The sequence below is a fragment of the Suillus fuscotomentosus genome, assembly GCF_016647785.1.
Source record: "Suillus fuscotomentosus strain FC203 chromosome Unknown F5891scaffold_10, whole genome shotgun sequence".
In the NCBI taxonomy this organism is placed as follows: Eukaryota; Fungi; Basidiomycota; class Agaricomycetes; order Boletales; family Suillaceae; genus Suillus; species Suillus fuscotomentosus.
In genome coordinates, this window is record NW_024539522.1 from 1,150,931 (window position 1) to 1,167,221 (window position 16,291).

The 16,291-nt window shown below is 44.7% G+C and overlaps 2 protein-coding genes across 2 annotated transcripts; one reads left to right on the forward strand and one right to left on the reverse strand.

Moving 5' to 3' along the window:
- Nucleotides 1-2,323: 2,323 nt before the first annotated feature.
- On the forward strand, nt 2,324-2,950 carry F5891DRAFT_1207517 (uncharacterized protein; the record flags this gene model as incomplete). Its single annotated transcript, XM_041369069.1, has 4 exons — nt 2,324-2,410; nt 2,483-2,727; nt 2,789-2,882; nt 2,930-2,950. The coding sequence occupies 4 exons, from the start codon at nt 2,324-2,326 to the stop codon at nt 2,948-2,950; spliced, it is 447 nt and encodes a 148-aa protein (XP_041230045.1).
- A 9,784-nt stretch (nt 2,951-12,734) lies between these two features.
- F5891DRAFT_977308 (uncharacterized protein) lies at nt 12,735-13,247 on the reverse strand (the record flags this gene model as incomplete). The annotated part of the gene is made up of 2 exons (XM_041376690.1): nt 12,735-12,889; nt 12,941-13,247. 2 exons carry the CDS (start codon nt 13,245-13,247, stop codon nt 12,735-12,737), a joined length of 462 nt encoding a protein of 153 aa, XP_041230046.1.
- Between the last annotated feature and the right edge of the window lie 3,044 nt (nt 13,248-16,291).

Sequence of the window (16,291 nt, forward strand, 5' to 3'; positions counted from 1 at the left end):
AACCACTAATCACAGTTATTTGTTAGTGAATGATGCGGTAGCCTATGTAAGTCAATGATTCACTTCCAATGTCGTCCCAGTTCCTCACAAGACGTCGGGCAATTTGATATACCTCCCTCTCATAACAGAACATACAGTGGCTCAAAAAAGTGTCCCAATGTTTGTAGGTTTTCATGTAATTGTGTTATTGCGAGCCAGGGTGTGAGAATCTGACTAAGTCAAAGGGAGGTCCCAAAAAGCTCCGCTTCTCGGCTACAATTATGTCCCCTATAGCGTGAGAATCCATTGACGCCGTGCGAAGATATGGCTATTTTAATTAGGTGACTCATTGGGACACTTTTTTGAGTTTCTATTAAAATATGAAAATCAGATCATTTAGACATGACACCATTTACAAATATATATATAAATGGTCCCATATTGACAATATGGTCTCATTTTAATATCCTGTACATATATAAACCCTTCCAATAACATCATGTCCCTCATAATCAGCATGAAGTCTATTTCCTCTTCTCAAAGAGATAATATCCTTTTTCTCTCCACCTCTGGTCTATCTATCAGGCAGATTGCCTCCAAAACTGGTCTGGGGAAGTCAACTATTGCCAGGGTTATCAACCAGAATATTCCCAACAAAGAAAATGTCAAAATGGGTCGTCCTTCTAAACTTACTCTGCATGACAAAAGAGCTCTTGTTCATCATATTATATCTGGAAAGGCCTCTACTGCTGTTCAAGCCACAAAATACATCAATTCCATCATCACTACCACTGTCTCCACTCAAACAGTCAGGAACACCCTCAAGGAAGCCAATCTTAAAGCTGTAGTCAAGAAGAAGAAACCCCTACTGTCACCAGCCCATAGGAAAAGGAGACTAGCATTTGCTTTAAAGCACCAGCACTGGACTATAGAGGACTGGAAGAGAGTTATTTGGTCATATGAAACTAAAATCAATAGGATGGGGTCAGATGGTCAAGAGTATGTTTGGAAAAAGGCAGGAGATCCACTTGAAGAAAAAGAAGTGAAAGGTACTCTTAAGTTTGGAGGAGGAAATATGATGGTGTGGGGCTGCATGGGGTGACATGGGGTGGGAATTCTATGTGAGGTGGAGGGGAGGATGAATGCAGAGCAGTATGTCTCCATTCTGGAGGAGTGTCTGCTCAAAAGCATGCAAGAATCAGGTATTGATGAAGAAGACATTATCTTCCAACAAGATAATGACCCCAAGCATACCTCAAAGTTGGCCACCAAATGGTTTGAGGACCATGATATTACTGTCCTATCATGGCCAGCACAGTCTCCAGACCTCAATCTCATTGAACATCTTTGGGAATTACTCAAGAGAATGCTTGCTGCCTATCAAGACCCACCTAATGGACTATTTCAGTTATGGGAGAGAGTTGTAGTAGAGTGGGGAAAGATTGCTAAGGAGGAGTGTCAGAAATTAATAGAAAGTATGCCTAGGAGGGTAGCAGCAGTCATTAAAGCTAAGGGAGGAAACACTAAGTACTAGAATTATAGAGATTATGTATAATTGATTCAAACTCAAAAAAGTGTCCCAATGAGTCACCTAATTAAAATAGCCATATCTTCGCACGGCATCAATGGATTCTCACGCTATAGGGGACATAATTGTAGCCGAGAAGCGGAGCTTTTTGGGACCTCCCTTTGACTTAGTCAGATTCTCACACCCTGGCTCGCAATAACACAATTACATGAAAGCCTACAAACATTGGGACACTTTTTTGAGCCACTGTATGTATACACATAATCCCAAAGTTCATCTCTAACCATATTGACCTAGGCGCACCTCCATTTGTTTTCAGGGAAGTGTTTGATGTCTCTCGACATAGGCATTTACTTACTTCAATGGCACAAAGTCAAGGATCCAGAAAGTCAGGTTGTCGATGATTTTGGTCATTGGCTGTCTGGGAAACCATTCATCAGCACATCAAGGTTCTGACCCACGACAAAGTTCCTCCCTGAACCTGCTCAAGCTCGGTTCAAACATCCCTCTTTGGTGATTGAATGCATGGGCATCACAGATTTTTGTGGACGTGAACCCAGCTTGGGTCAAGCTGACATCTCCTAGCGCACACCACAATCATGCATCCTTTTGGTCTCTTGCATCACTTGGGTTTTCAGAAACTCGTTCGAAAAGCCTGGAATTATCATTAGCGAATTGTTCTTCTCCTCAGCACCAGGTTTCCCTTCCCCTGGACGATCATGTATTATGCTTTAATTTCCTTTACTACATAAGCGCTCATCGTGCATGGAATGGGAATTATATTATTCTCCTGCATAGAAATTTGGAGGCCAACACATGCAATGGACTGCAAGCATGGAAAAGATTGCCAATGTGCATGCCCGATGCATCATGAACGCACCAGCAATTGAACCAACACCTCCCGTGAGTGACAGTTTCGGGCATAGGTTACTCTAGAGATCTAAATTTTGATAGTATATATCGATGCACATACAGCATGATGACTTCAGCCAGAAATGTGAGGAGTTTCCAGTGGACCCATACTTTGCCCCATTGTCTGTTATTGCATGTAGGGTGTCTGAGGTGCAAGAGGAGCTTCGGACACGAAAAGGGATTGATGCCATGCATGTCATCATGAGGAGCGATGAAAGGGACCCGGAATGGTGGTCAGATGTTAGGGCGTTGGGGTGGACGTGGATGGACTATACAGCGGAGCGGATAGAGGAGATCTATAGAAAATGGTGAGCCAAATGGATGTCATATTTCCATTCTGACGCTCAATTAAGTTGTGGCCACTACCAGGCATCTGGTGTTCATTGATGCTATCATTCAGTTGAATGGAGCTGGCTTTGTTGGCACTCATGGTTCCACGGTGTCCACACTGGCTAGCCGCAGAGTCAGTTGTGATATGATGGAACAACTCAACTCATTAAATGGGGGTAGCCAGGCGCAGACAACAACTGATGCTGGTTGGATTGCTAGAATTGAGACTACTTTGCGCCCCTCACAAATCATTGGCTACAATGTTCTTGTATTTTTTATTTATGATGTGCATAAAGGTCACTCTGGGGCTCGAATTCACTGCAGGTGAAAGCAACAAAAGCATAATCTTCTTCTTGGTGCATAGTACTGGGGATGTTCCCTTCTTGATGGGGGGGATCAACAATCAAGATGCATCATAGACATGAATATACTCTATACTTTGCGAACCATAAGGTGAGCGATCATGAGACGTAAGATTTGAGCTTGAAAGTTTGTTGGAAAGGTGTGATGCTCGCTTGATGTCTCAATAGGGCTTGAAACTTTGAGGACAAATGTCAGATGCATGTAGCCAGTGCAGTCAGTTACCACTGGTTGGGAGCACTCTCGTTGAAATGATGATGGCGAACTGCTTCGTGTCTTGGGCGTCTATGGAGACAAAGAAGGTTAGCACTTAGTGAAGGTAACAAATGTCAGAAATTTCCAAAGGTGCCTTGCAAGGGACCCCTCTTGAGGTTAATTGAGGGATTGCAAGGTCACCCAAAAATTTTCCAAGTCAATTGGAAGGGACTTGCAATTGTGTCGCAAGCGGCTTACAAGGGGCTGTAAATGTAACTTTTGCAAAAATATGTCCCAATCTGTCCCTAATGAGGTTGCAATCAGCCTGCAAGTGTCAATTGAGCCTCGCTTGCAAGATTTTCGGGTCCGCTTCCAAGCGCTTCAAATGGGCTCGATCAATTGAGGGCTTGCAATGCCTTATAAGGTATGCCAAGCAAAAATAACTTTTTCCGACACATAGAAACGCACAATACACGCACCTCTGTAACTTGGAGAAAGACACCCACAATCCTTCGGCCATGCTCAACACCATCAACTTCCAGTAAAATATCACAGCTCATTCCAAGCACCATGCCCATTCAAACTTTTGAAGATCATGAGGGTGCCATAAATGCAGTCGCAGTGTTCCCCGACAAACGATGAATGATTACTGGCTCGGACAACAATACACTTCATCTTTGGGACTTGGAGACAGGTGTTGTGTTGAAGAAGATGGAAGGGCATAGGGACGCGGTGTTGGCATTGACGATATCATGAGATGGTCAAATAATAGCAAGCGATGATGAAAATGGAGAGGTCATTGCCTGGCACAGTAAAACTGGCAAATCCATGACCCAATCCATCAAAGCCCACTCGTATCAGATCCGCTTGGTGGATTTTTCTCCAAATGGTACGGCACTGGCCACTGGTGCATGGGACCATACAGTGAAGTTTTGGTGTACCAAAATGTGGCAGATGCAAGGAGATCCAATCAAGTGTTGTGACAGTCAAGATCCCAGTTCTGTCGAGTGCATTCGATATTTGCCTTCTGGTGAACTTCTTGTCATCGCAACATCGCATGATATCCAAATCCATAATCTAGGCACAAGAGAACACGTCGCATCCATGCTGTGTGTCAGTTTCATATGGAAGATGCCACTCACATGGACACCTGATGGCACATGCCTTCTTTCGGCACGTAATAAATCCATATCGGAGTGGGACACATCAACCTGGCAGCGTGTCGGTCATCCATGGAAAGGCCACACTGATTATATCTATGCCATTGCCATTCATCCCGCTGGCACCCTTATTGCTTCTGCATCTGGCGACAAGCATGTCCGTCTCTGGGAGCTCTCAGATCAATGAACCATTGCCATCTTCCAGCATTCATCCACCCCGAGATGTGTCATGTTCTCTGTGGACGGCAAGCACATCATCAGCGGAGGTGAAGACAATAAGATCTCACAATGGGCAGTACCAAAGGATGCTCGTCCAAAGGCAAGTTTCTATTTCTGACTCTCATAATGCAATTCGAGCATCCTTCATACAGATCCTTGACATCACAACAGCCCACGATGCATGTCTAACCGGGGATTTATCTCTCGCTGAAGAGCTCCTCACCCAAGAGATCCATGCCGACACCGACAACTTTACTTCATATGCCAATCATTTGTTCGTTATGGCCCGGAAGCACGACTGGGACCATGCCCTTGAGGATGCAATCAAGGTGAGATGGACCCACCCATCATTGTCCTCTTATGAAAGGCTAACTGTCATCCGTGACGTAGTCAATCAACATTAAACCATCATTGATTGGCTTCATCTCGAAAGGCATCGCCCTCTGTGGAAAAGGTCACATCCGAGAGGCAAGGGTAGCATTCGACATTGCATCCATGTTCACAAACCAAGATTCAGAAACCAACCAATTGCTTCTCCTGATCAAGGTACATTTAATTTGTCTCCCATACTATCTGCTTCATCTGGTATTCCAGGCCATCGCACTCTTCAATGCAGATCAACATGAGGAAGCAATGCTGCTCATCGAAGACCTGGCTGCTGCTTGTCCGAAAGTTGATCCTCTCGCGCCTCGTGTTGTGGAAGTGAGTATCATGTGGCCGCACTCAGTCATCAATCCTAATATTCTCAACTTACACAATAGACATATCTACGTGTTCAACTCGGAATCAAAGCTTTTGATGAAGCACGTCATGACGAAGCTGCTGATCACTTCACTGCCACTGTGAAGTCAGACACTTTCTGGTCGAAATACATTCATTTTGCATACCAGGACTTGATCATGGTTCGTCAACATGATGCATACACAGCATTTTTCATAACCTATTCATTTTGCAGCTCTTTGGCTGGGATCTCGAGTGCTTATTGCTTATGACACACCAGAAACGGTGCCAGGCTTTCCTTTCTGCAGGTAAACCCTATCAAGCCCTCCGTGCACACATGCATAATGGACGCCACTGACGAGACTGCGAAGGCCAGCTGCCTCGATTGGTCCAATGGCAAGTGTCAGCGATGTCACCCTCGGCTATCATACTCACCCACATGTGACTCAGAATTCAAGCAACAATGTAGTGTGCTATGTGCTGCCAACAGAGATTCCGCCCTCGTTGCGAATGATTATGACAGGGCTATTGACCTATACTCGGCGGTAATCAACTCGAACTCTGCATCTGATGTTGTCTTCGCAAATCGTAGCAAGGTAAAGTTGGGCAAAATGCTATGGATGGAAGCACTTCTCGATGCGCAGAAGGTGCGATGGGAACTATCGTGCCATAGCCAATGCTCATTTAGGTGATACATAGGTCATTGAACTCGACTCTCTGTCTTATCTTGGATACAACTTGAGTCAACCCATGTTACCGCGTGTCAGGAAGACATCGCATACTCGTTGTTTGGCATCCTTGGGGTCTGTCTGTCTGTAGATTATGGCGAGAAGCAGGACAAGGCTCCCGGGCGGCTCCTGCAGGAGATCGTGGCTCAGTCGGGGGACATCACTGGTCTCAATTGGATCGGAAAATCATCAGAGTTCAACAGCTGTCTACCAGCCTCCATCGCTTCATACGAAGCTCCACCATGCCAGCTACCACCCCTACCCGAAGCTGAAATCCAGTCTTCGGTTTCTTCGCTGCGAAAAATGGGGTTGCTGATTTTGCTTCAAACATTTATACTCGGCTTCAGAACATGAGCGCCCCTCGCTTCACAGCACAAAGACTGCATCTGCATTGTATTGTATTCAATGTCACCGAAGTCAGACGCTGGGTGGGTAGTTCAACCCTGGAAAGTCATTTCATGTATGAAGTGAAGGCAGACGGACTTCACGACTTGCTTATCACCACCAGAGAGGCTCTGGTTCAATTCTGGCTGGCAAGGCCCATCGGGCAATGATTTCTTGTTGTCCGTCCCTGGGATCGGTCTTGTTAAGATCATGCACAAAGGGTAGGACTGATTCTGAGGGGCTTGGCTTCAGCTCATGCACTGCGCCCCTTACCCGAGTATGTGCCCTTAATTTCAGATTGGTGTCCAAAGAAAGTCCGAAGGCGCGGGAAACTTCAGAAGGACTTTCCGGATGGGTGCAAGTAACTTCTGGAAATTACAATGAGGTTTCGTCCTGACATGAATATGTATAATGGCTACTCGGGACTTGTCCTGAGTAGAAGTAAACAGAGGAAAGGCTGCAAGGACAAAGTCCAAAGCAGAATAGGTCCGGAGGACTGCAGGAAAGATCCAGATGAACTTCCGGAAACTACAGAGGATTGCATGAGCGGATGAGTGGAGTATTGGATAAGTAGAGCTCCGGCCTAGGGAGAAACTCCCTAGGCCTGAGATAGATAACAACTAAGTTGGAAGACTAGAACTGATATGAGGACTTAGAGTGAAGACTAGTGTGAGGACTAATATGATATTCAGACTGAGGAACTACAGGACATATACAAGAGTTTATATACTAAGTGACTATCGGAAAGATCAATAAGCAAAGGTCCGAGGCTATGTACGAAGCATAAGCAAAGTTGTCAAATGCGAGTCGGAAATGAAGCATAGGTTAATGGATCAGTAAGCATACTGGTAGTAAGTATAACCGAGATACCAGGAACAAGGAAATACCGAATAGGCTGTGTTAACATTATATGCACAGGAAATGAATTAAGTAGCTTATCGTATATCGGATCGGACCGGACCGGATCGGATATGGTCCGGATGAGATGTGTGGATGTATGGGATATGACATTAGGGCGATAGGACAAAGGATGAATGAAGCAGGCTAGCTGTGGAGGTACGGAGGTCTGATGTACAGAGGTAAAGGGATCTGGATGTGGATGTGTGGATGTGGATGTGCAGAGGTGCAGGGATCCGGATGGGTAGAGGACTGGAGACATGGATAAGGCGTCCGAAGGTCCAGATGAGGCATGGGAATATTATCGGATGTAGGTCCGGAATACGGGATATGACAGGTCTCTTCTGGAGCTACCTGACTTGATGGAATTTCCAGAACCGTCTAACTATGGAGATGATACGGAGAGCGAGGAAGATTATGAGACGCCACCTTCTTCTGCATCAGATGACTGGTCTGGTGGTTCTCCTGTAAAACAGGGGATGTCTGACCTAGAATTACAAGCATTGTGGTTGCTCATTCGCCTTGGGCAGCCTTTCAGTGCATTTTTGCTAGCGCAGCAGCACAGTGGAGAATACAAGAGGATTGCAACAGATGATGATATCATTGGACAAATTCAGGACATGGTTTCTGTTGGAGACTCGATGGACATCAGGACCATAGAGATATTGTAGTTGTATGTTTTTGTTTCAAAGCTTATGGACCTCTGACTGTTTCACATCTGTACTTTCAACATACAGCATATGTATCAACACATGCATGTTAAATGTGGTTTTCGCCCTTAGGTAGCAGTTCGGGTACAAATTATGCTCCAAGTCCCGTCGCTTCCCTATCATTTCTTGCAACCCTTTGTTCGCCCTCACAAAATCCTTAGATGGTGGGACCAGGACAAGTTAACAGTGGTCCGCAAATTGGTATCATTACGTCTTTCGATAAGTCAACATTGTATGTCCCTTTCATTTTTTGTGATCCAAAAATCATGCATTGGCAACATAAATCACCCCATAAAGATTAGTATCAGACCAAGATAGAGTGTATAGCTATCATCCCAAAGTTCCTTTCTACTCATATCGACCCAGGCGCACCTCCACTTGTTTTCAGGGAAGTGTTTGACATTCCTCGACTCAGTCAATCCATAGGGACTCACTTGCTTCAATGGTATGAAGTAAAGGATCCAGAAAGTCAGGTTGTTGATGATCTTGATTGTCATACTATCTGGGAAACCATTTAACAGCATATCGATGATCGAGGAAGCACGACGAGGTCCCTCCTTGAACCTGCTCAAGCTCAGTGATACAGTGGCTCAAAAAAGTGTCTCGATGTTTGTAACATTTCATGTAATTGCTTTATTATGAGCCAGGGTGTGGGAATATGACTAAACTATAGTGAGGTGTCATAAAGCTATACTTCTTAGCCTCATTTGAGTTCCCTATAGTGTGGGAAGCTAATGTCATCATGTGCAGATATGGCTATTTTAATTTGGTGACTCATTGAGACACTTTTTTGACTTTTAGTTTGACCAACACAATCTTAATAATTATGATACTTTATGTGACCTTCTGTTGCTCTAATCACTTCTGTCACTCTTCTAGACATGCTATCTATCAATTTTGAATATTTCTTCTTAGCACTCCTTTCTCACTCTGCTGCAACTCTGTCCTACAGCTGAAATAGCCCCTATGATGAATTTTGATAGGCTGCAAGCAATTTCTTGAATATTTTTCAGAGATATTCAATAGGGCTGATGTATAGGGACTATGCTAGACATGATAGAACATTGAGATCGTGGTATTTGAGCTGCTAGTGACCAATTTAGACATATTTAGGATCATTATTTTATTGCAACATAGTACCTTCCTCATTAATCTATGATTTCTGTATGCTTCTTAGCAGACTCTCATCTAAAACAGAGATGTACCACTTGGTATTGGTCCTTCACTTTACTTCACACAGAGAATATACACTCTATTACATCTCATACAGTCCTATACCTCTATGTTTGTTACTCCACACTTAAGAGTTTACACAATTTTTTTTCTTTTAGTGGTTCACCTGTCTTTTACAGATGTATTCCCAGCCATCTGACCTCATCATATTTATCTTGGTCTGATCTTATAATATGGTCCTCTTCCAGTCCTCTTCCAGTCCAGTACTGGTGCTTTAAAGCTAAAGTTTACTTTCTCTTTCTATAGGCTAGGAATAGGAGAGTCCTCTTCTTCTTGATTGTAGCTTTAATATTTGTTGCCTTGCAAGTATTATTGATGGTTTGAGTGGAAACAGAGCTGGAGATGATGGAATTGATGAATTAGGTGGCCTGAGTAGCATTAGCAGCCTGCCCAGTTAGAATATGGTAAATGTGAGATCTTCATTCATGTGAGGTAAGCTTTCAATTTAGTCACTAGCAGCTCAAATACCACGATCTCAATGTTCTATCATGTCTAGCATAGTCCCTATACATCAGCCCTATTGAATATCTCTGAAAAATATTCAAGAAATTGCTTGCAGCCTATCAAAATTCATCATAGGGGCTATTTCAGCTGTAGGACAGAGTTGCAGCAGAGTGAGAAAGGAGTGCTAAGAAGAAATATTCAAAATTGATAGATAGCATGTCTAGAAGAGTGACAGAAGTGATTAGAGCAACAGAAGGTCACATAAAGTATCATAATTATTGAGATTGTGTTGGTCAAACTAAAAGTCAAAAAAGTGTCTCAATAAGTCACCAAATTAAAATAGCCATATCTGCACATGATGACATTAGCTTCCCACACTATAGGGAACTCAAATGAGGCTAAGAAGTATAGCTTTATGACACCTCCCTATAGTTTAGTCATATTCCCACACCCTGGCTCATAATAAAGCAATTACATGAAATGTTACAAACATTGAGACACTTTTTTGAGCCACTGTACAATCTCGAGCATCTCTCTTCGCTGATTACAGTAAATGCATGGCCATCACAGATGCCTCGTAGACGCAAATCCCAGCTTGGGTCGAGCTGACATCCCCCAGCATGCACCACATACATCCTTTTGGTCTCTCACATCACTCAGGTTTCCAGGAACTCGCTCGAAAAGCCTGGAATTATCATTAATGAATCGTCCTTCTCAGCACCAGGTTTTCCTTCCCCCAGACGATCATGTATTATGCTTCAATTTCCTTTACTACATAAGTGTGCATCACACATGAGAATGGGAATTAGACTATTCCCCTGCATGGAGATTCATAGGCCAATACATGTGATGGACTGCAAGCATGGAAAAGATTGTCGATGTGCATGCCTGACGCACCATGAATGTACCAGCAACTGAATCAACACTTCATGTGAGTCAAGTATAGATGTCTAACTTTTGATAGTCTATATTGATCCACATGCGGCACATCACCCCTCGAGTGTAGAGGCCAAGGTGTTTACTGGCCAAGTGCATTTTGTCCATTACAGGTCAGAATATCAATTCGATGGAGTGGTGGCTATTCCTAGTGACTCTGGTATTTTTCGATGCTCTAGTTCCATTAATATTGGCAAGAGGAACCATGCCAACACAACCTACTTGAAAGAATCAAGAATATTGTTGCCTTTCGGAGGAGAAGCCGCCCCCCACAAGGTGCATGAAGCTGGCAGTCGGTTTGCCTTTATCTGCACTAGTGACACCCGTTACATCCCTCATGCTGTCATTCTTGTCGAAGGAGGGCCATTCATAAATATTCGTGGAAACTGGTCAGAAGAAGGCATTTGTAACACAGTGATTGAACTAAGAATAGATATGCGATTGCCATTCCGGAATTTTGTAAGCTGGACTGTGCTCGTTTTACATATCTCACACTTGCATAGATCTTCGCACGCGTTTTCATAGATATGCACGCGACCATGAAAGATCTTCCAGATTCTTCTTAGGATCGTTTCCCTATCATCTTCCGTTTCCTCAGTCAAAGTTTTAGTTACCTACCAACCTCCCTCAATCTCACCAGTGTTGGTCTCATTCCCTTTCATCCCGCACTTAGAGGGTCTGTCCCTTCTGCGTCCAACCGTTGTTCTTTTCAACTTCAAATACCGGACTCAGAATGCTATGCTTCAGACTGCAGATGCTGTCTGACACAATCTGACCTTCCCCACCACAACACGGAAGCAACATAGCTTTCATCTTACTCACGGAGGCTTTAACCTTCTCACACGAATTCGCGTCTCCAAGTCTTCCTTTCTCCTCTCACTGTCTTGCAAGTATACTTGTCCAGCCTGAGTAAAATCAGTATCAAACATCATCCTCGTCTCCCACTAATGTTACCTGGTCCGTCAAACATCCACATGGTTGTTTATGCATGTAAAGCTGTAAATTAGTAATAGAGTGGTCGCACCCAGTACCAGTGATTAACGCATTTGATTTGTGCTCATCGCCATAAGTTAGGCTCGGATGAGTGCCTCTCGGAGAGGTCTGATTGGTCTTCAAATACAGCTATAGTAATTCTACAGAGCTGACATCCATGTTGTCAATGGAAGCTATGTCTTGGCTTGTGCGATGATGTTACAGTCTGACGCGATCCTCTTGTACTCTCTGTCATGCTGCTGCATGAGGAAAAATGCGCCAAAAGGCTGACCAAGGTGAACCATCATTCATAATGCTCGTGAGTGATGTTCCTCATCTTCTACAGGCAGACCGCCGAGCAACTCATCAGAGCCATCTGACTGAGACCCGGGCTCGGATGAAGCCCCTATGCTGCCTTCATCATCTGCAAAGTCAAGCTGCTCGAGGAGACGATGATCCCATGGACAGATAAGAAGAAACTTTTGTCAGGTGGGTCTTTTTCGCGGGATTGAATTAGTGTGGTGATGAGCAAGTCTTGAGGCCCATTCACTTTGACTCTATACATGAAATGAGTCTCTTGGGCTGAACCATGTGTCTGTCTGATTTCCGTGACAGGAAATGAGATGCAAGGTAGATGCAGTCTGCGGCTCGCGAAGCAAGGAGCATTCATGCCCTTTAATAGGGCATAGAGTTTCATGGCCAAATTTACAGCCACAGTATTTTTTCGCAGCGAAGAGACTTTTGTCCGGATCTCATCTCCAGACAAAGATGACGGGATGCATGGTGGGGATGCATATGAGATAATGTCAGCAGGAAGACAACTATTGAACCCGGATGATTGTCCAACCCAATCGAGAGCAGTAATGTCGCCTGACCAAGCAACAATTTCCTGCAGGAGGTGCCCAAGTGTATTTGCCTTCTTCTCGCCATAATCTACAGGTAGTCAGACATCAAAGATGCCAAACAATGAGTATGCAATATCTCCCTGAATGGTTGTAACATGTTTTGACGCCCATTGAAGTCTCTCTCATGCATCGCTCATCCCTGGGGAGAAGTTGATGAGGGCCTGTCGATCAATACCAGTCACAACCTCCAACTCCTTCATTATTGCAGTCGACTTTTTGTGGTTGCGACAGCGATTGTTGAGATATGGGGTCCAATCCTTCTGATAAAAGATAATAACTTTGGAAGTGAGGAATTCTTGAAAGATCCATCCTCATGTGTTCCACTCACTCCTCTCCAGAGCGCCAGATTTAGATGAAGGCAGAACATCCGAAAGATAGACAATTGTAAGCACAGAATGCTGATACCAGATGAACATAGAGTTGAGCGATTGTTGCAACTCGACATTGCTGCTCTTGTCTATACAGCATGTATCGTTCCATGCCCAGTGGTAACCCGCATCACGAGCAATTTCGCAGAACTTTCGCAACTTTACGATACCACCAGGCGAATTCAGCTTGTATACAATCTTGCCCTGGATGTCCTGCAGCAGCGGCTCTTTCTCTTTCTCTTCCCATCCCCATCTATGGGATAACATGACACAACGGAAGTAAGTTGCCACTGCTTCTATAATGTGTTCCATTCAGAGGTCTGCGCGCTTCATAGACCATGATAGCCAAAGCTCATTGTGTTCTGCGCTCATTTTGAAGGCACTTATCTGTGCTTCACGGTCACATAACAGCCCGGTGGCAGTATTGAGCAGACGAAGTGGGGCGTTGTAGAGAATTATGCCTCTCATGGCGTGATATGGTGCTTTACACTAGGAAGTACATAGCACGAACTTGTAGCGTCACTCTGTGCACTACCCACAGCTATCTCTATATGACGCGCAGCTTTCCCGCGCAACGCGCGCCATGCGCGCACCATTCCCGCGCTTCGCGATGTATATGCGCGCGCGCGTTCCCGCGCTTGCGCGCCCTATGGCGCCAGCCATCCAGAAGCATCCATCCACTGTCCACCAAGCTCCCTAGTGCGTATATTTCCATTTCCTTTATTAGCATAGTTCCACCTTTATTTTTATCATGCATTCTCACTCATATATATATTTACATACCTACTCGGTAGCGCTTCGGCTCCGCTTGACCGCGCTTAGGCGCGCTATATAAGCGCCAGCAGTACATACTATTACTGACCTACTTTTCCTACTTTTCACTTACTAGTTACTACCCACTTACTACTTAGCAGAATATAGTAGAAAGCTATTCCTTTACATTTTGCACTCTTATATCTCTTATCTTGCTTTATATCACTACTTAAGCTTAGTTTCTCATTTCCGCATACGCGCGCGCACTTTCCCGCGCTTCGCGCTAATACGCGCGCGCGTTCCCGCGCCTTTGTACCTTGCGCGCTCCTGCGCTTTCTCGCGCTTCGCTTAAGCGCACACTTCTAGATCCTTGCTGCACTCACTTCCCCTATAGGGTCGAACGCACTTGCTTCTCAAGTAACGCAGACTAGGCAGCGCGCGACCTTACAACTTTTACAGATACAGTCAGGAGCTTCTTTTGTTCCTCATTGTATTGTTGTTTCTACAGCGTTCTCGAGTTGTAGATCAATAGTCGTTCGGATAACACCTTCTGATTCAGAGGGACTTGCGAAGATCTGGAGGAGGGGTTGAGCATCCGAATGATTATGTCATCGAGGGCTTACTGTGCATTTCCACATCCTGAGCACTTTGCAATTTGGTGAACATCATTCGGAAGGCCGCGATAGCTCCATCATAGCTTTGTGTGCCATGAAGTGCTGCGAGTTTCAATTGGTATCCAACATGAGACGAAGGATTCAGTTGGATGACCTTTGTATACCAAAGTCAGCATTTGATTATGAAATGTCCTGAGTAGGTAGCATCACACCTTCTCCGCATCGAGAAGTGCTTCGGTCCATAACATTTTCCCCAACTTTGCCCTACTACGATTCGCGAAGATGGCATCAGCTGCTGAATTGAGGTCGATCACTGCCGAGTATAGGTTAATAGCACTGTCATAATCTTCTGCAGCGAAGGCAGCACATCTGATATCAAGGCAGAGCATGCTGCATTCTTCCTTGAAAGCTGAATGAGATGCGGGTGGGAATTATAGCCTTCACGACATGATTACCTGCAGACTTGCCATCGGACCGGTCAAGGCAACCGGCCTTCATATCATCATCAATCTTATCCATCATGTCTCGGTATGAATTCAAGGCCTCGGCAAGCCTGCCTGCTTGACGGAGCGCAACACATCGTTTCTGGTGTGCATTTTGCCACAAGGACTTCAGGTCCCATCCGAAGAGCTGCACACAGGACGGAGTTCAATATGACAAGCATGTCCGGATGAATCATATCAACATGCCACTACAAAGTCCTCGCATACCAGATGAATAGTCGATGTAGATGAGAGAGTGCTAGACTTGACAGCAGCAGTGAAGTGGTCAGCAGTGTGGTTGTGACGGGCGTTATTCATGGCATTGATACCGAGTTGAACACACAGATATGCCTGATATGCGAAGTTCAGCGAGATCAGCATTAGCGCACAAATAAGAGGTTGATGAGCTCACCTCCACAATGCTACACATGAGTGTGTCATGATTCGGACACACTGCAGCAAGCTCTCGCACAAATATGACTGATTCCTTGGTTTTGTCCTCATAGAAAATAGTGATAGCCTGAAAACAACAAGTTGAAATATGGATTGTGTGAGCGAAAAATTAATGTTGCCTTGATCAAGAGAAGCATAATCTTTGAATCTTCGTTCGCGAACATGGACGCGAAGTCAGATGCTGTTTTCACGTCCCGGATGTGGCCTTTTCCATATAGGGTGATGCCCTTGGAGATATATCCTGTCAATGAGGGTCGAATGCTAATGGACTATGTTACGCAGGAAGGTTGGCCTTTCATAAGGGGTCAATGATATGTCAGTCCATCTCACCTTGTTTGCATCCTGGAGCGCATGGTCCCAGTCGCGTTTTTGTGCCATCACAAATGAGCGATTGGCATATGAGATGTAGTTGATGACATTGGTGTTGATCTCTTGTGTAAACAGTTGTTCAGCGGTAGACAGATCCCCCACGATGCATGCATTGTGGGCGGTCATATTGATGGAAAGGATCTGGGGCATGAAGAATGCTTGAATTGTGTTGGCAGAGTCAAAGATGAAAACGTGCCTTGTAACCAGGAACTTGACACTTGAATAGAATTGAGTGTTAACGTAGAAGACAACGAAGGTGGAATTCAATGCTGACTTACATCATTTGTCGCCTTATTATCTGGAGGGTCCTTTGGCAAATCAATGTTGCATGAGTTGAGACGACGAATGGACAGACAATGAACCGGAGAGTAGCCAAACAAAAACAGAGAGAGCAAAATCAAGAATAACAAAATGGCCTCATTTATGTAAGAAGCACCTTCCTCTTGCAAAGCATTGGGGTCTACTGCCCACTTTGTGACCGGATTATTATCATTGTGATAACTTCCACTGAAGATGTATTTGCCGTCCATGGAGAAAGTGAGGGATGCTGATGATTGCTGGAAGATGGCAATGTGTTGTCGATCTGACAGCTGCCAGAGATGGGTGTCATCAGATGTGCCAGAAGCAATGAATGTGCTAT